Source organism: Crocodylus porosus, unplaced genomic scaffold, assembly GCF_001723895.1.
Source record: "Crocodylus porosus isolate Cpor-Errol unplaced genomic scaffold, CroPor_comp1, whole genome shotgun sequence".
Taxonomy (NCBI): Eukaryota; Metazoa; Chordata; order Crocodylia; family Crocodylidae; genus Crocodylus; species Crocodylus porosus.
This window is the reverse complement of record NW_017728886.1, coordinates 159562325-159582270: the sequence shown is the minus strand read 5'-3', so window position 1 is coordinate 159582270 and position 19946 is coordinate 159562325. Positions and strand designations below refer to the sequence as shown.

The following is a 19946-nucleotide window of genomic DNA, read 5'->3' as shown; positions in this document are numbered from 1 at the left end:
GGGAGGGGGTTGCAGCAAGCGTGCCAAAAAGTGTGCAACCTGAACTTTTTCACAGAGCCTGCCCAAAATCACACTGTCCATGAAAATCACGATTTTGGTAGGTTCCTAGTTATGAGTCAAATGTAGGAGGATATGCAGAAATGATGGATGCCTGATTTTATGAAGAATAATGCCTTTTCTGGAACTCTTGGTTGTATGCTGTGTTAGTATATGCTTTAAGTTTCTGCTTCTCTTTACAGTCCTGAGTGGGAAGACAGGGGAAAAATAGGTTTGTTGTGTATGCGTGTGAAATAAAGAGGAAACCATCCCCTGTTGGCTATTAAAATAGTTCAAACACATACTTAATATCAGCAACTCTGGGTATAGACTCTGTAAATGTCTGAAACAATGTTATGTCCAGGCAATTCTTTTGCTGAGAAATCTTTATGGGAATGTCTACATGAGAATGTCATAGCTGGCTGCTACCATGAGAGAAGAAACTGCAAATAAGATACCTTGCTCTTAACAGCATGGAAAAAAAAATTAATGAGTTTTACAGATGTGCATACATTCAAATATCCAAAACATCTCTCTCAGTCTTGCATAGCTACCTCATCCAGTTGCCATATGTTGGAAGAAATTTTCCATCATGGTATTCAGAGACCATTCCCTAATGAGAACAATACATAATCTGATAGATTTTTAATAAAATGTTATTTTTACTATCTGAAAATTAAGGCATCAACTCTGTTGCTATTTTTCTTACTTAATTTACTACAAAAGTAACAACGGTGTGTGGAAAATGACTTATGTCATAGATTATTGTATTTTCAATTACCAGCTGTTTTAAATTTGGATATTAAGTAATTCACGCATTTTTTTTTGCAAAGGCTGCATGATTTAATAAATTCCCATATGCCCCAACATGTGCCAGCTCTACTAGGTTATCTAAAATCCAGCTGCTGTTATGATATTAACTGCCAACTTTGAAACTACTGAAGAGAATAATGAATCAGCTTCAAGTCAGCTCAGATATACTGACATAGTTCCCAGTTAAGTGTGCCAAAATATCTGTTAATTAAAAACTCTCTCTCTCACACACACACACTAGCCTGGTACCAATGTTTGAAAAACATCTGATTTGCCATAAGAAAAAAGATGATGATGAGAAATACTAGATGCAACCTTTTCTCTCAAAACAGTTTGATTGCAATTAACTCAAACTACATGAGACTATCCAAAAAGTCCAATGAAAGAACTGTTCTCTCTTTTTTTTTAACCCGTTTCATATCCCAAGGAGCTATCTGGATTTCATACATTATGTAGTCACACTACTAGATTCCAGTGACAAGGATCTCAAAAAATTAGTTTTCACCGTGTATGAATGCTTGATGGAATACCCAAGCCACAAAGAAAGAAAACACAACTCATTCTAAAAAAGAAAAGGGATAAAGATAGCCCAATAAGGCAAAATTACCAATCCTTGCAGCCTATGAGTTTCCTATCATTCCATGAAGAAATACCTAATGAAAATATTCCAAGGAACTTAATCTAAGATATTTATTGCCATAGTATATTTTCCTAAGTAATTCTTAGTATTGCTTGATAGTCCAAGTAAAAAAATATTTAATTGAAGACTAAAGTAAATATAATCGGCTATTATAGGTGTTTTTAAGATGGGGGACATAGCTTTTGTTTTTGTGTTAATATATATAAAAATATGCTTAGACACACATTTACCCTGTATTCTATTTCGATGGAAAAGAATTCTAATGGCTACCCAGCCAGAAACTATCACAATTACTTAAAGCAAACTTGGGGTATTGGAATACAAAAGTACATTTATCCCCATTACAGAACTAAATACTTAGTAAAATGTCCATTCATTTTATCATGAGCTGGACCACATCCAGCATGCAAAATATACAATACTAAAAAGCCACATTAAAGGAAACTTCAGCAAAGCACACTTCAAGCAGTCTATTTTTATGCCTGAATTACTACATATAATCTAAAATACATTATTTAAAAAAAGATTAGGAACCTATTGACAAATTAAAAGCATGTCACGCAGCAACACAAGGTATTTATAAAACTCAGGCAAAGGAGTAAACCACATCAAGGGGCTTTATAGAAAACTTTGAAAGCTTAAAGAAGCTCATTCTTTTTTGTACCTTAATTACGAGGTTGCAAGTAACTGTGTTTTCAGCCACATGTTCTTGACATGGCAAAAGGAATGCTGGTATTTTCTTGAGTATTAACAGACTTACTTTTCTTTAAGGAAGTCCACTACCCGTTTGAAGTCTGCCACACAGTATTCTCTTTTCATGTCCATGAGCACGCTGTCAGAAGCAGATTGAACTGGTATGTGGAGGAAAGCATATACTCTTGGATGATTGAGAATCTTTGCCATTTCCTAAAAATGGTCAGAAGGGGAAAAAAAAAAGCTATTTACTTAAATTTTAAAATCAGTGTACAAAAATCATATTCAATTCACACATGCTAATTAGGGTCAGTAGTGAGCTTCTAATTCTCCCCCCAAAACTCAGTTATGGCGCTCGCTCATGAGAGCAAAAATAAGAGGAAACGTTTAGCAGCAATATTTCAGATTTATGTCTAAACTCTAAATAAAAGGTAACAGTAAGGTGATGTCCTCTAACATGCATTGGTTGTTGAAGACCTTTAATACAATTTAAATGCAAACACTGAAGTGAAGAACTCTGGAGCTTTGAACCTATATAAATCAAATGCTTGAGCATTGCCTTCAGAAATGGCTGTTTGGAGTTTCAGAAAACAATGAGTAGCTCCTCATTAGTCAGAGAGGAATCGATTCCCACGCATTACAAAGAGTGCGTCTCCTTTAGTCTCTAACTTGAGAATTCTTAAGATTCACCCTTCCTCAGTTAGCAATTGGTTCATCAACTGCAGACCTGCTTCCCCATTATGTAACAGATTCTGTTCTACAGTACAGTTAACACCTTTTGCAACAACAAAGTTAGGAACAACAAATCCTTCCTAATAACATTTCACCTGGAACATTTTTCTATTATGTATTTATATTAGAAAAGCCACAGCCACCCAAGGGTCAGACAGATGTAACATTTGAAGTGCTCCAACTGTCTTCAGAGCACTCAAAAGATGAAGGTTCAGAACTCTGGTTTGCTGCTCAAGCAATGAGACTAGGTCGGCACAGATCTCCATGAAAGTGGCATAGCTCATCCTAAAGTTCTCCCACCACTACTCATCATCCCATGTTCCCAAGATCATGTACTCGTGCCAGCTGTGCTCCCTGGAACAAATATGCCAATACATGGATGCCAAATTGTCCCAGGGAAGATCATCTTTCGGTATAGTATCATCTTTGGGCATTCTTGCATTAGCAGTGTATACCAGGTAGCAAATCTCATAGGAGGCACCTTTCCAGGATCTTGGGTCATAGTGCTCTGCACTGCAATTTTGATGTCTTGTCAGCCAGCAAATAATCTGGCAGAGCATGCAAATCATGCTCATCTAAGTCAGGACTCTGCACCTCTTGTCATTGCTTGGCCAGGAGCTGCTGGGCAAAAAAAATAGTAGGCATCCATTCTGGCTTCCTGGGGTGACAACCCTGCTCTTGTACCTGATGAGCATTCCTGACCAAGCCTACAGTGGCAGCAAGCACATAGCACAAGCCAAGGGAGCAAACAGCCAATAGGCTCCCTCCTCTCCATTCAGCGGCCTGTGGGAGCCTCTGGAGATTTGGGCCCAAAAGGCATGATCTTCTCTGCGCTCCTGCCCTCTAACCGCAGAGCTCTTTCACAGTATAGACTCAAGCCCATTCTGAAGAGCTTCAGCTCGGAGGGGCCTGTACATTAGTACAATGAAGTAGCCCAAATTTGAAGCATGTCACACGGGAGTAGGATTTGAAGTACTTCAAAAGAATGTCTGCCCATGCCCCTTGGCCAACCTTGTATCAGGGCACTGGCACGTTGCTACCAGAAGGCATCACCTATGTTCTAAATTAAAAAAGAAACTAGAAAATTAAAAGAGAATTGTTTTAGAAGGGATTACAGTATATAGTGACCAGTTGGGAACACAAGGTTATAATGGAATAAACACGGAGGAGAATGGGCAGGCTGAAGGGTTAAACAAAACTTCTGTTATTTATTCCAGGACATACTTTATTCTTGTATTCTTTTAAAAAACTTTACATGTTTAAGAAGGTATGACTATATAGAGCCTACAGTAACAAGCAGATTAGCAGATAATTTTGTTTCTGGCATTACAGAATGTGTTTATGACTTGACTTTCATATCTCTTTATAAACAATCTTATGTTATCAATCAGTCATGGTCTGCTCAAGCCCTCACTTGGGCAAGAACAGCTAAGATGTGCCACCTTTTTTCATCAAAGGCAAAGGAAAAAAAACAATGTGACAATGTGGTTAGCATCACTTCCAGTACCCAAATTTGAACAGTGTAGCAGCCACCAGGGCTGGACTGACTGGCTTTTTATCATAAATGCAGAGCAAACCTTGAATTCATGACTCGAAAGATCTAAGGTGGGCCTTAATCAACCTGCCACTGCATCCTCAGGCTACAACTAAGAAAATTTTTAAGTTTTTTTTAAAACAACAGGTTTCTCTTGGGGAAAAAAAGCCCTATGGAAACATAACCCGGATATACCTGGGGGGTGTGCCCTGTCCTCTGATGACAGTGATGGTAGTCAAGCAGGCAGGGTGCTGAGGAAGGGTGTCAACTACTAGAGTGGCTTCTTCCCCACTCTCTAGAACTAGGCCAAAACCAAATACTTAACTATGTACAATTTATTACAAGAATAAATACAGATACTTAATATAAAGTATAGAATATTTACAAGGCTTAATATATAATACTATATATAATATTCCACAATTCATATATAATGCCAAATAACTTGCCAAATATAAACCAAATAACTTGCAACCTATACAAAACAATTAACACATAGGGATATACACATATATAGCACAAGTAACTTAACCATAATATTTCTTTAAACCTTCATGAATAACAATACCAATATACACACACACAGACATTAAAACACAAACCATATAAACCTCCCCCAAAGAATACCTCTAATTATATAGCCCTTAACATGACAACCTCAAAATAGTTTCATAGTTAGTAGGGTCGGAAAGCAGGTGTTCATCTCACCTGCTCTTAAAGACCCCCAGGGTAGGAGCCAGCACCACTTCTCTTGGAAGCTGGTTCCAGATCCTAGCCACCCTGACTGTGAAGTAGCGCCTCCTGATATCTAGTCTGAATCTACCCTCTGCCAGCTTGTGACCGTTATTTCTAGTCATTCCTGGCAGTGCTCGGGGGAACAGGGACTCCCCCAATGCCTGCTGGTTCCCTCTGACTAGTTTGTAACAGGCCACTAGATCCCCCCTCAGCCTTCTCTTGTGGAGGCTGAACAGGTTCAGGTCCCATAGCCTCTCCTCGTAGGGCCTGCCCTGCTGCCCCCTGATCATGTGAGTGGCCCTCCTGTGGACCCTCTCCATGTTGTCGCTTCCCCAGTAACCAGGGCTCACTCTCTTGCAGGAGCCAAGGCCTTCCAGGCTCTGACTTCCCAGTCTCACATCAGGGGTTCCCCCCATTCCTAGGCCCCGCTTTGGGCACCAGGGCTCTTTTAGTTAAAAGTGGAGCCACACTGCGGGGCTCCGGTCACTCTGCCAGAGCCAGGGCTAATGTGAGCAGCTGCAAGCTGCTTCCAAGGCGGTTACCCATATGCTGAACTGTGAGGCCCAAGCAGCTGTGAGCTGCTCTCAGGGCCAGCTCTCCGTGTGCCGATCTGCACACTGTGCAGGGCCTCAGCAGCCTCGACCTGCTCCCAGGGGCAGCTCTCCACGTGCCAATCTGCACACCAACTGCCCATCCGTTTGCTGGGTTCGCAGGCTCAAGTTGCCCAAGAGGCTATTAGAGCCTGATCCCTATGCACTGATTTGCATACCACTGAAGCTGAGGCAGGGTCCCAAGGAATCATAGAAGTAGGGTCAGAAGGGACCTTGTAGATCCTCAAGTCTGACCCCCCGCCTGAGCAGGAGAAAAACTTGGCTCAGATGACTCCATCCAGGTAGGCATCAAGCCTCTTCTTAAAGACCCCCAGGGTAGGAGCCAGCACCACTTCCCTTGGAAGCTGGTTCCAGGTCCTAGCCGCCCTAACTGTGAAGTAGTTCTTACAGATATCTAATCTAAACCTGCTCTCCAACAACTTGTGGCCATTATTCCTTGTTATGCCAGGGGCGCTAGGGGAAACAACGTCTCCCCCAAACCCTTCAGGTCCCCCCTAGTGAGTTTATAGACGGTCACCAGGTCCCCCCTCAGCCTTCTCTTGTGAAGGCTGAACAGGTTCAGGTCCCACAGTCTTTCATTGTAGGGTCTGCCCTGTTGTCCCCGGATCATGCGGGGAGGCTGTCTCTGGATCTCCTCTCTCCTCACCATCCCTCGTTGTCTCTCCAGCCTGCTGAGCACGCTCCTCTTTTTTACTCCTCAGGGGTCCACCCCCAAAGTTCCCCGGACAAGGCTGGTGCAGTTCTGATTCAGGTCCAGCTGCTCCTTGCCCCCTCCCTTCAGAAAAGGGTGAGGCATTGCTTCCCTTGTGCTGCCTCTGGATTGGTGGGTGTGCTCCACCAATCAAACACCAGACCCTTGATCCTGGGACTCAACCCAAGCTCCAAAAAGGTAAGCCTGCTACAAAAATATGTTAACTATAATTTCAACTAAAGATTAGTTTCCCTGTAGCTAAACTGTCTAATTAATAAAAACATAAATAAAAAATGAAACATTGATAATGTCTTCTAAGTGCTAATTAAAAAAAAACTGGATGAAAAGTCATAGACTGAAAACTGAGAATTGCTTTCAACTTTCAGGTTACTTCAAACAGAGCTGTTTAATTATATTTACTTGTATTTACACACATACAACCCCATCTCCTGTTTTGGCTACACATTATGGCTAACATCACCATTTCTTTAGTTAGGCACAAAGAATACATTTATGTTTTATCCCAGTATTTCCCCAGTCTTGACCATGGATTTGAAAATAGATTTGGGGCCTTTCCATTCTTGGGTGCCCAACTCTTAAAACACAGGTTCCCAAACTAGGAGCTATGACTGCCCATGACACTTATGATGAGGTAGTAGGTCATGAAGAAATTCAGGTATGCAGATGGGCTCTGATTAGAAGTTGGCTCATGAGCACAGATGTGGGGCTTGACAACTGAAAGTGGAACATCTGTCTCAAATTGTATGGTTTTTGGAAAGTACTAAAAAAAACACTCTCTGAGGAATAGACACTTTCTGGCTAGGGACAGACATTGCACAAACTAGTTTGTGCGATCAGAAACTGGCTTAAACCTGTAAAAGAACATGAATTCAGTGCCCATAAACCAGTTTCAAAATGGCTGAAACTGGTTTAAGATAAACCTGGTTGAATGTAGCATCAGACTTAACTGATTTGGATCCAACTGGTTTATGCAATGTCTGTCCCAGACCCCTTCCTAGTTTAAGTTAAACCAGAGTCCCCTAGCAACCCAGATGTTTTGCAGCCCTGGGCTGGGTTGGGCTGGGCTGTCTGATCCAGAGAACAGAGCTAGTCCTGCCCCTCTGCTCCCTAGCCAGAGCTCTGACAGACTGCAAGCACAGCAGGGTCTGCCTGGCTTCTCACTGCTCAAGCAGGGATTCCCATCTCCCTTCCTTCCATCTCCCACAGCACAGACCCCAGACCCATGGACCCTAGGCATGTGGTATGCTAGCTAATGCTGAGGGGTGTAGATGCACACATGTATGCATGTGTGTGTCCCTAATTTCACTGGGATGGGTAAACAGAAGTATCTGATCGGGGCTTTATGGAACTAATCAATAGGTAATATCCCTCTGGTCCTTCCTTGGAAAAAGCTGTTTAAGAAGAGCTTGAACTAATAAGGGAGGCTTTTGTTTTGTTGATGGGCTGATAAATGCTGTGTTATCAGCCCCCTGCTGGCTCCCTCACCTATCAGGTTTGCAGATGGTATGAAGAAGCAGTGAGAGGGAAACTGAAAAGCTCAGTATCATCAACAGATGCCTGCACTGCACAACACCCCTCCCTCCCCCCTTTGCCTCAGAATGCTACCTGGGGGCTGGGATCTGGCAACACTCCCGCCCCTTGAGCAGCAAGCAGGGAGAAGCCTGGGACTGCAGGCAGAGTGGGGGTTTACATCCCTCCCTAATCAGAGCGTCCTGCTGGGGCCTGGCCACACCTGCCCTCAGCTCAGCATAATGAATAACGGGAGTTATCTTATTTGGTAGGCACATCTTGGCTGCCCCAGATAAACTAAGTAATTTAAAATACAGTGTATATTGTTAAAAATATTAAAATACTGGCAAGGCAAGATGCATATAACAGGTATATGCAGCTGAATGAAATCACCCTGTTATCTCAGGCCTAGTTTCTTTCAGAGTGTTCTGTCAGCAGAACTCAAGTTTTGCCAGAAATACTTCAAGTGCAACACTGCAAGCTCCTCAGCAGTGGTGCCAACAGAGTTGCACAAATAAGGAGACTCCTGTTGCCATATAGCAGACAAAAGAAAATGCCCATAGACACTGCCACTACTAATGCTTCCTTCTCAGGATGTACATCATGCAGCTCCAGTGTAGCCCCACAGGATGATAGCTCCTATCTTCCAGCAAAAGCAGGTTACATGCAGTGATTTGCAACCAGGGTGCTGCAGCATGAGATCCTTTTAGGGTGTTGCATGGTTTGAACATGCTAGAAATAAATTATTGATATGATAAGCTGTACAGGTACACAACTGCACTGTTGTCAACTCCCATGATTTTATAGCAAGTTTCAGAATATTTATCTTAAAAGCCCTAGCTCCCGGAATTCTGTGATTATTTGAAAATCTTCCTTTTCATTTTTTTAATCAAGTTTTTGGAGGAAAAACATGAGTCTCAAATGCTCAGAAATCAGTACGCAGTTTTCTGCATCGACCACTCCAAAGAGAAGTATCATACAATTTTCTCCCAATAACTCACAGAAAATCAATGTAATCTGCATATGATTTTATAAAAGCACAATTTGCAAACAGAAAACTTTCAGCTATATGCACTGAGGAAGGAAGAGTTAACATTATATGCATTCACAGCAGCTATATTAATATAAGTCCCCAGCCAAAACTGCTGGTTCTAATTAGCTTTCATGGAAACCACACAGGGGTTCTATGATCCTTGCAATCACGGTTGCAGATTTGTATCAGGATCAAGAACATGGTTATGTTCAGTTAATAAACTCATTTTGCTCCATTCCATGCTAATATGTCAAAAGATTCCCAGCTTTAATTAACTGAACTTCTCCTCAACTGTCACTACAGGCCTCTGACTTTTCACAGAAAGAACCACAAGTATAAGATCAAGAAGTTAAAAATCCTGGGGGAATGCATCAGCTGGTCACCTCTGTCCTGATAAATGTCACTGACATTTCCACAGTACTAGCTTGTATTAGAAAGAGACGCACAGGTCCCTCAGTGTCAAGCCAAATGTATGTTTTAAAAAGTTAATTATCTGTGAGGATAGCGAGAGAGAGAGAGAGAGCCTGCACATGTATGTACAGTAGACACACATACAGGGTTTGTACATATTATATACACAAAGATGGTGAGATTATGAGAAACTGGAAGAGAAGTGTATAAATTGCTCCTTGTAGCCCTAGAGATTTGCCAGGGTAGGCAATGATACTGGCTATGTACAAATGTTCAGCTTCTATCAGGAGAATTACCATCCTCCTGGGAGAAAACAAACAAATGTACAGACATGCAAGCTTTTCCTCCAGGAGCAAAAATGGCCGCTCCTGGCCACACACTTTCTCCCAGTTTAACTCTTCCCAGGGACGAGAAGGAGTAGACCTAGAGAAAAGGCTCCTGTGCCTTCTTGAAACTGGGATCACCAATCTGGAGAACATGCAGGGTAGCTACTCTCACTTATCCTGTACACTGGGAGAGAACTGGAGGAGGCGGCTGCTCCCACTTGGCTTCTCACACCTGACTTCCCTGTGTCAGAATTAGGAGGGGCTTTGCCCCACCTCTCCCTCTGCTTGGCTGCCAGGCACCAAGTGGAAGGAGCACTGCACTCTGCCCACCCACCGCTCAGCCGGACCAGCTTCTTCTTGCTTCCTCCCACTGCTTGGCTGAGTTGTGGGGGCAGCAATTTAAAAGGTAGGAGGAGCCGAGAGTCTGGCTCAGGGAAAGCTTCTGCATACTCAGCTTTGAGCCATACTGGCTTTTCCAATGCTGTCCCTGCCACTCAGCTAACCTGGAGCTGAGCAGCACAAAGAAGGCTACTGTTTTGCTGCAGCAAGTTTCGAGACCCTTGCTGCCATGACAAAATGCCCCTGCCTTACTTGCACTGCTCTCAGACAGCCTAAAGAAGTGCAGGGCAAGGCAAGCTGCAATGGCTGAGTGCTCTTCCCCTCTTTCACTCCTCCAACTCAGCTCAGAGAAGTGGAAAGAGCAGAAGCTGTTCTACTGCAGGGGAGAACTGGGAAGGTTACCACCATGAGAGAATGGCCCCTTCCTGCCAGTCAGCTGAGTGGTAAGATAGGGGTGCAACCCTATCCAGCTACCTGTGACACCTGCTGCTTTTTACCAGCTGCCAACTGCTGCATAACAGCCTGGCCCTTATCCAGGTAGGGGAGAGGGCAGGCTGTCAATTCACAGGTTCTCTTAATGGTGGGGGAAGGAGACCTCCCACAGAGCAGCCCTCTAGTGCTCCCGGCTGGGAAGTTTGCTTGTACAGTCTACCTCCTAGGCTATTTTTCTACTGGAAGAAATGTATTTTGATAGGAATGGATGGCTGTACACAGCCACTATTACCTGATCCCCACAAGTTTCCATGGAGGGAACAGCATTAATCCCCAGCCAGCAGCTCTTTGAAGGCCCATCCCAGCAGAGAACGCCAAAAGGACATCCCATCTACCCTGGCAATTGTGCAGTTAAAAGCACTTAATTTTAGGTTTGTTGCTGGGTACTTGCAGACTCCTGTTGAAGGGGAGGCTGTATACCATCTGAACAGTCCTCTACCAAGGTTTGCCTTCAAAATGTTTTAAAGAATCATGTGCAAGTTAAGAGATATACTTCTTTTAAAGGATTTGTTATTTTTGAGAAAGTCAGAGATTTACAACTTTATTGTACAAAGTTTCAAGGTATCTAATTAGCAAGGACAAACATGATTTCCTCAAGGTTTTGACTCAAAGTAAGGAATTAATCTTCTTTAGACGTACTTGACAAACCATTCATATGCCATTATATTTCATCAGTTATTAACCAAACTTAGCTTTCTAACACAGCAATGAAATAACTGAACTTGATTTTGGAGTGAGTGTTGCTCTTCTGAGCAGCATTTGAGTAACATTTCCCTTTTTTCTTTCTTTTGAAAAGCAAGGCAGTGGCACTACCAGTCTTCAATGAAAGGAGTGACAGATACAACAACTGTACTGATATTATATTAAAGTATACAAATTTAAACTCTTAGGATACAACTGTCTGATCATAATTCTTTAGCAATGCAAGTGCAGCAGAACTACTCATACTATACCCCTGCTTCATTCAGATTCAAAGTTAGATGATTTAGTTAAGTTGCACTCCTACAAAATCATGCAGACAATTCATAGGATACGCTCAAAGAGCTGGAAAAGTCCACATGAAGTCATTTAGTCCATCTTCCTACTTAGCTTTTCCTCATAACTTTAACAAATAGGAAGTGAGAGATAAAAAGGAACCTTACCAAACTCAAATTGTACAAACTCAGTTGACCCTGTCTGTACACATTCAGCTGTCATAAACCTCTGCTGATAAAATAATTTCCCATTACAGGTCAAACCCCTTAACCTGAATGCATTTTTTTAAAAGTTTTTAGTAATATGGACAGAGCCAAGAAAGAAATCCTGACTAGTCAGGTATTTTTTCTCTGTCACTCATGCCATTTCCTTAAATTTCTACTTATGACAAGAAAACAAGGATCTGCAGTTGGTTCATGAGAAAATGGAACAGCGTATGAAAAGTTACCAGAAAATGCTCAAACTTTAAGATATCCAAGTTTAACGTAGTTGTATCTTCCTAAAACTTCACCCATGCACTTCACTCCACGAGTCTGCTTTGTACTGAAGAGCTATACTCTGCTAAGCTTCATAGCCATCCCTACAGCATGCACTGAATACAAAGTTAGACCTCACCACATAATAAAACTATCAGTAAGTAGCTCAGAGAGAACCCAAAGGATGCTGTGAATAAACATTTAGTTCTAACTTGACAGTATCTCTACATTCTTAACATGTTTCCTGTTTACATTTTACAAAGTACTTTGCATTACCAGAAATAATTATATATTCTTACGAGTAGGAAAAAATGTAGTACAAAACTTTTTTTATTCCCATCTGGATGCAATAAAAGAACAGCATTTTGAACCTATAAGATTGTGAAAAGAAACTCCTGTCTTTAATCATGATAGAAACAGCTGATTACTTTTTTCTCTATACTGATGTATCTACTAATAACTATATGAAAGAATGCTAGCTGTACACAAAGAAGAGATTCAACCTAGGCTCAAAAGGGCTGAGAGATTTCATTTGAAACGGATTTTACAGAGTTCAGACCCTGAAACATCATTCCTGCAATCTGTTAGAATGCCAATTACATGATAAAAAATGAATAAAAAGTTACTTGAACATCGGTGGTACATTAGCACATAATGGACACTGCCAAAAAGATTTTTTCTAGTCAGTATAGTTTGTCATAACAATTACAACACACAATTTTCAGTAAACCAATCATTTAAAAAAAGTAAATCAATCACTCTATTTCTAGTGATAGCCTGCACATTAGAACTGAATCACTCAGACAATAAAAATCAATATACTTGCATCTGTATGACAGAATCAGCAGGCTTTTTGAACTGTGTATATTTCTACCAGCCTAACCTAGACACACTCAATTACTCTAGCCCCATCATATATGAAAGGAACACTGACATTAATAACTGCTACCCAGATAAAGAAGTTCAGTCTTTTCCAAAATCCAGATCTAAAGAAACACTTGCCATGTTCCCATATGGATAATCTCTCAATTTTTTTCCCCTTCTGACAGATGTTAGATAGGGTCATGTAATGAAAGGTCTCTGCTGACAGTTGCCTTTCAGAAGCATATTAAAAATAGGTGGTGACTGGCACTACTAGCAGAATCTGGATGAGAATCAAGTGGCTGTGATCTATGTTTTAAGTGGTGCTGTTGTTATGCAGTCCAGGAACAGATGTGATCATCTATGCAGATATAGCAACAATGACACAATATGGTTATATGTGGAGGCCCTAACTTCTTTGGAACTATTAACAGCAAGGAACTCCCCATCATGTTACTTGCCAGGGTTATTCCAGTAAAAATTCAACTGGGCATCAATGGCCCCCAGGTTTCACAAACCTGAGGATGGATAATGTGCAACATGTTACCTGTATTCCCAATCCTGCACAGGAAGCCAGAATCTCAACCCATTCATTCCATGCATAAATGAAGCAGAAAAGATGGAGATGAGGGAAACAATATCCTGCAAAAACATTGAGGGGGTCCCTTTTCATTGTCCAATGTTATGGTTGGGGCCCAGCACATTAGGTTACAGGGACCTGACATCAGATTCTCTTCTGACAGGCTTAAGATACAGTACTAAGCCCTTACCTTCAGAAATCTGTATCAGGTCATAAGTGAAATGAGTTTGATAGTCCTGTCTATACTACACATTTGTTCACAAATACTAAACTATTAAGTCTACTACATTATAACATATTTGATAGTCTCTGTAAAGAGGGTCAAGAATCTAACACCTAATCAGGATTCAGCTGCAGCAGATCAGTCCCAAGAAGATTCCACACAGTAAAGGACTAATTTTGATTTTACATTAGCACATTTCAAAAGTTAGGTTTCTGGAGTTTTTTTATTTTATACTGGAGTAAAAATCATAGGAGAACAGAATCAAGACCTGAGGTTTACCCAAATGCTATCAGTTTCTTAAAGTTTCATAAAAGCCTTAATTCTCCAAATTGACCCAAGATCTCACAAAAAGATAAAATGAAAATATGCTTCAATAATAAAACGGTACAAACTTTTAAAATATAGTGTAAACAGTTCAATGTTTCATTCTTATAAGTTGAACATAACCAAACTAATTTAATGCATAACGCTAAATGAGAAACTATACTTCCTTTTCTCCAATTTATAGCATTGCAAATGTCCAAAACCCAATATTACTCTGCAGTATTACTGAAGTTTCTAGAATACATTACTCTTAATTTCATTTTACACATTTTCTAAAAATCAGAGAATAATCACCAAAAAAATCAAACCTTTTTTTTTTTTTTAAAGAAACGCTAAAGCCTAATGAAGCAAGCAGTCTTACTGAAGATTATGCAGATGATGTTGCCTAGCACAGTGAATGTGACAGCTCATCTATCACAGAAAACAAAGCATTTTATGCATCTAAACTAAATAGAGGCTTTTAAAACAGCTCGGATGGTGGCTGGTAGAACTGTAATTACCTATTAGAATATAAATAACTGGGAAAGTGATATCTCATTTGATTATTAATGAAAGTGCAAATATTAAAAAAAAAGAACAGATAGTTTATTGTGTAAGGTATAGATTTGTTGGTGTTACTGACATTATCCTCTGACCTTGTGTCCTGAAGCCAATACTTACTGTTAAAATATGCATTTTATTTAGCAGAACTGTATTGTCTTGTGCTAGTAAAACTTGTCACAGAACATTCAAGAGACTTAATTAATGCTGATTTTTTTCTTCAGTAACCCCCAATGAAATAAGCCTGCGCTCAAAAGGGTTACTGTGGGCAGATGGTATTACAAGTAACTGACAGAGGACCTGACACTGAACACAAGATTAAGAGTGGATCTCTGCATTCAAATACTCTTCAATCTTCAGTCATCTAATAAAGGGGGCTGGGGGAGAAGAGATACTAGCAAAATCAGCAATTATGCTGCAGTTAACATTCATGGTTTTAACTGGTCAAACGAAGTGTTACTTCACAAAAAATCGTTTTCTTAAACAAGATTTTTTATCCACAGCTTGTTAAAAATAACTTAACAGAGGGCAGTGTGTAAAATATATCAGTTTTGCCTTGCAGTGGTATATTTAAAATGAGACTCAAGAAATAAGTCCTGAATCCAAGGCAACTATTTCTATACAACATACAAGAAAACCTGGGACAGTTTTAGAGAAATGTGAACGCTCTTCTCCTACCACCCCCAAAATGTGTTTTGCTATCATGTGTAAAAAGGAGATATTTAGCAGCAACACGTCTGCTACTGTACAATATATAAACAAGCAGTTCTAAAACTTAAGTAAGAACTACAATTTTTAAGTTCTCTACATATCATGCATCATTTTGATCAGCAGAATTCTAATACGTTCTCTGTCTGACATTAAACCAACTCATATGCCTCTTGTTTTCAGCTTATTCACCACCAAATGGTACATGTACCATAGTTTGAGACAAGCTGACATTGCCAGAGGTGTCTAGATTAGGCAGTGCATGGCTTGACAAGACAAGGTTTACCTCAAAACAGAAGAGATCCAATAACATTATCAACATACCTACCCACCCAACAGGCAGATTGCACAGGAACAGATTTAAATGAAATTTAGTCTGTTGGCAGACCAAAAGAGGAAGACTGTGTTAAGAAATGAAGGCAATGGAGAAACAGGAGTATATTAGGAGTATAAAAAGGGAGGTGCACGGAAAAGATACAGTGATTATCTGAAACAAAAATGGTAAGTGAAGGTGAAGATGCAAATGGAGAGTTTGAACACGAGATAGAAGGCAAGCAATTTTATAAATAAATTTTGGTAGTGCTGGAGTGATGTTGTAGCCATGGACATATGCAAAAGACAAGAACTTTTGTGGGTGATATTTATTGGACCAACTTCATAGTTGGGATAGATTTGGGCAGTTTGTGAAATAAAAGAGATCACTCACAAAAAATCGTTGCCTCTTGCATAAATTAATTTTGCAAGCTGCTTCAGTTTGCTTTTCACAATCCCCAATTACAAATGTCCAATCCTAGATTTTCTAGTAATTTATTTTTAAACCATCTTTAATTTGTCCTGCAACTAGGAAAAACAGTTTGAAGAGAGAGACATCTATAATTACAGTAAGGGACATTTTAATGGTCCACTGATTACAAAATATGAGAAAATTCATGGCATTAAAAGGTTAGAGGTTTAAGTATTCATTTATTTAAATGTATGTTGACGGTTTTCATTTTTCTGGTCAAATCAACAGATTTTAATTGGCATTTTCCAATGTAGCAGTCTAGGAGAATGACAACAAAGATACTAGAAACAAAGTGAATAAATGCCCTAAAGGTGTTTCAGTTCCTGAAATCTTGCTGCCTTTTTATTTGCTCTTTAGACATACATGTATATTATTTCTTTAATAAATGCATTTCAAATCAATCTATGCTCCTTGTTTATTGAAAATTTCAATTTATACAGTGTTCAAAAATATCTAATGCACTGTAAGTAGGAAAAACAATGATAAATAAAAGGAAAATAAATTAGCAATTGTACAGCAATACATTTTTATGTGTTGTGTCAGGGCATGTCTGGGGAATCCATCTGTAGAATATTGGCTTCAATGAGGGTAAAGAACACAAACGCTGAGCTGACATGAAGAATCAAAGCGAAAGAGCAAAGAAATACTATTGTGACTCATAGCACACTTGGCATTCCTCACGCATTCAAAGGCAACACTGCCACGCAGACTCCATCTCAATGGCTGGTGTATCATTGAAATGTCCTGAATTAATAACGAAGATAAGGCCCACAGATGGTGTATGGTGGTGTTTGAAATAGACTCATTTTGACAGGTGACAAGGAAGACTACTCATCTAGTCATGTGAAATTAAGCATTTAAGGGAATGGCAGGTGTGAACTGCCTTCTTTAAATACAGATTTGGAAGCACCACATCGCACTCAAAATGTGATGTCCTGTACAGCCAGACAAATCTTGATGTGAAATAAGCACAAAATAACTGAAAGAGAATATTTTTTTGACTACAAGGGAAATAAATTATTGTGGGTCTTACACTTTAGTTTAATGGCACTAAGTTGCTAGAGATAAATGCAGCTCTTTCTACAAGACAAAGGCATTTACTGCATACTTCAGAACTGTGTATTTGTGATATCAATAAAGATAGTGCAGAAACCTTTTTTGCTGGCTTTCAGTCACCCAGTCCTTAGCCAATGTGACTCTTCAGTGCAGTACCCTTCATGAACCCTTCAATCACACATTTCAAAATCACAGTATCCCCCATTTTTCAAACAATCCTCATTCCAGAGCATCTTCCGCTGAAAGAATACATCCTTCTTTCCTGCGGCCTTTGGTATTGTGCTCTGTAGTATTATAGTTGTGAAAGAGCACAAAAGTCACTAGAAGCTAATGTAAAATAAAGGTTTCTCAGGGTGTGAGGCCAGTATCTCCATGACAAAAGTCCCTGTCTGGAGGTCATTCCTAAAACACAATATACAAATGCATGTCAGTTTGGTATACAGTGATACTATATGATGATAATACCACTGTCATCTGAAGCTATACAACTGAAATGACAGCTTTGTATAAATATAGATAAGATAAATATTTGGGGGGCAGTACCTGAAATAGTTAAAGTTGCTTGGTAAACACCTTTCTTATTTCTTGCTTTCATACTCAAATTTTTAGGAAATTTAAAAATCTTTTAGGCCAAAACATTTCAGGGCTTTTTCCTGCACAAAGTTAAGTATTTATGCACTTGGATGATGAACATGCTCAACGCCCTCTACTAATCAGAACTTATTACAGTAAAATCCCCGTTATCTGGCATGAGTGGGGAATGAGGGCTGCTGAATATCTAAAAATGCCGGTTACCTGAGGAGCGTGGGTTTCTGGACAGATGTGGAGCAGGGAGGGTGGAAGAGGGGAGAGCGAGGGCAGCTGAACACAGAGCAGGGTGTGGGGGCTAGCAGCAGCCGCACGCAGAGCAACAACCTTGCAGGATGGCAGGCAACGGCAGAGGCCACCACATGCGAGCTTTCCCCCTCCGCATTCAGCCAGCTGGCAATTCCGGTTAGTAGAGTGTTCTGAATAGCAGAATGCCGAATGGGGATTTTACTGTATTGACATTCTCTTCATCTAGACCAAGGGTTTGTCAAACATACAGTCTGTGCGCCAGACTAGGCCCATGGGTTTTTGACTGACCCCACAGCCTGTGCACTGGACCAGCGTGGAACCCAGGACTATGATCCCAAGCTCTCCCACACTGGCAATAAGGCAAGATGGGATCTAATGCTGGATCCTAATATCACACCTCCTGCCATTCACATGTGGCATGGCAGGAAGCATGATTGTGGGGAACCCACATCTAATCCCATAGTGCCTTTACCTGCATGTCTGCCAGGGAAAGAGAGGGAGAGAAGAAGAGAAAGAGAAAGACAGACATGAAGGGAGAGACAGAAAAACAGACAGGAAATACAAATTTCAAAACCTAAAGAATCTGTAGTATAACGTATAAAAGTTAACACAAGGCTAAGTTAAAATGAGAAGAATTGTCACCCTGGTAAGTGATCAAGACACACTTCAAGAAGAAAAGAAAAAAGCAGTGTTATTTGCTAGTAGCTTGAAAATAGAAAACCCCTCCTCTCAAGCAACTGGCTCAAAGGATGATGCTCGGGTCAGCCATAATAAAGAATGGAGGAAATGGAAGCAGGCTGAAACCTGATATGAGACTGAACCAAACAAGTGGACAGAGGAGGATACTAAACTGAGTTGTGACGAGAAGAAAAAAAAAAAAAAAAGAAAAAAAAAAAATCAACATTAGATGATTTATCTGCTTAATGTTTCCCATCAACCAAGCCCCTTGGACCTTTTGGGAAATTCTGAGTCTGCTTTTGTTTTAAGTGCACTAAGGCAGCTTGAATGTTATAACACCTAGGTGTGATTTCACAAAGATCTCTAAATGGGCATGCTCCAGGTTGGTTAAGAGAATACACATGAGCCCATGTGGAGATGCCGAAAAGCAAAAAAGAAATGGCTTTGTGGATTGAGACATAAACTGAGTATCTAGGGTGCTGGCACCAGGCCAATTTGAATTACCAGACTTGCCTGAATATAAGATGAGGTTTTTTTTCCCTCAGTTAGCATAGAAGAAAAGACTCCTCATCTTAAAATCACATACAAAAAACTTCACTAAATATATTAGCCATCACTAAACTACTGCCAAAAGCACCATGTGCTCAGTAATGGAAACTAAATATAAGCTTGATGAAATGCAGCCAACACTGACATGACTACAACACACATGGCGCCTACTGGGCAAACATACCGATGGGAAACTACACCAAAGATAGGTTAGTGCAACCCATCTGAATAAAATATATGGTAGTACCCATTGCACTCTGTCTCCCTCAGTGCTGACTCTCTTTCAAGTCATGGTGAGCCACTAAACAATACATTTTGACTTCCTCTTCACTCCCACTCATATCGAGCAGTACTGAGCTACAGGGTCACCATGGCTTGAAATATTGTTGACTTTGCTGGGGCCTAGCCCAATGAACTATATGGTAAATCGTGAGCATTTTGCTTTGGACTAATATCGTGCACAGTTGCTACTACAAATAAGTAGGTACAAAAGTGCTGCTAAAATGTATTTGTGGAGTACCTATGTTAAAACTTGTAGCAGTTTCAGAGAAGGTAAAATGAATCAATTCTGGAAAGCATATGGGTAGCATAGTAATTTGCCTATATGCAAGTTAATACAGGTATGTTTGCTTCAAAGTTGTTGTTTTTAGATTTGCCCCTCAAATCCATGTGCTTGGGGTGGGGGGGGCAGGGGAAGGGGCTGAATAGTGACAAAGTTACGGGGGGGCAGAGGACAAAG

At 40.4% G+C, this 19946-nt stretch overlaps 1 protein-coding gene across 3 annotated transcripts in view; it reads right to left on the bottom strand.

The window, feature by feature from the left end:
- CDKAL1 (CDK5 regulatory subunit associated protein 1 like 1) overlaps positions 1 to 19946 on the bottom strand; it is a 658258-nt gene that overhangs the window by 219404 nt on the left and 418908 nt on the right. For all 3 annotated transcript variants that reach the window (XM_019544002.1, XM_019543993.1, XM_019544000.1), the window contains one exon: positions 2250 to 2395. In XM_019544002.1, coding sequence (XP_019399547.1) covers positions 2250 to 2395 — 146 coding nt within the window. The remainder of the gene's footprint in view (positions 1 to 2249; positions 2396 to 19946) is intronic.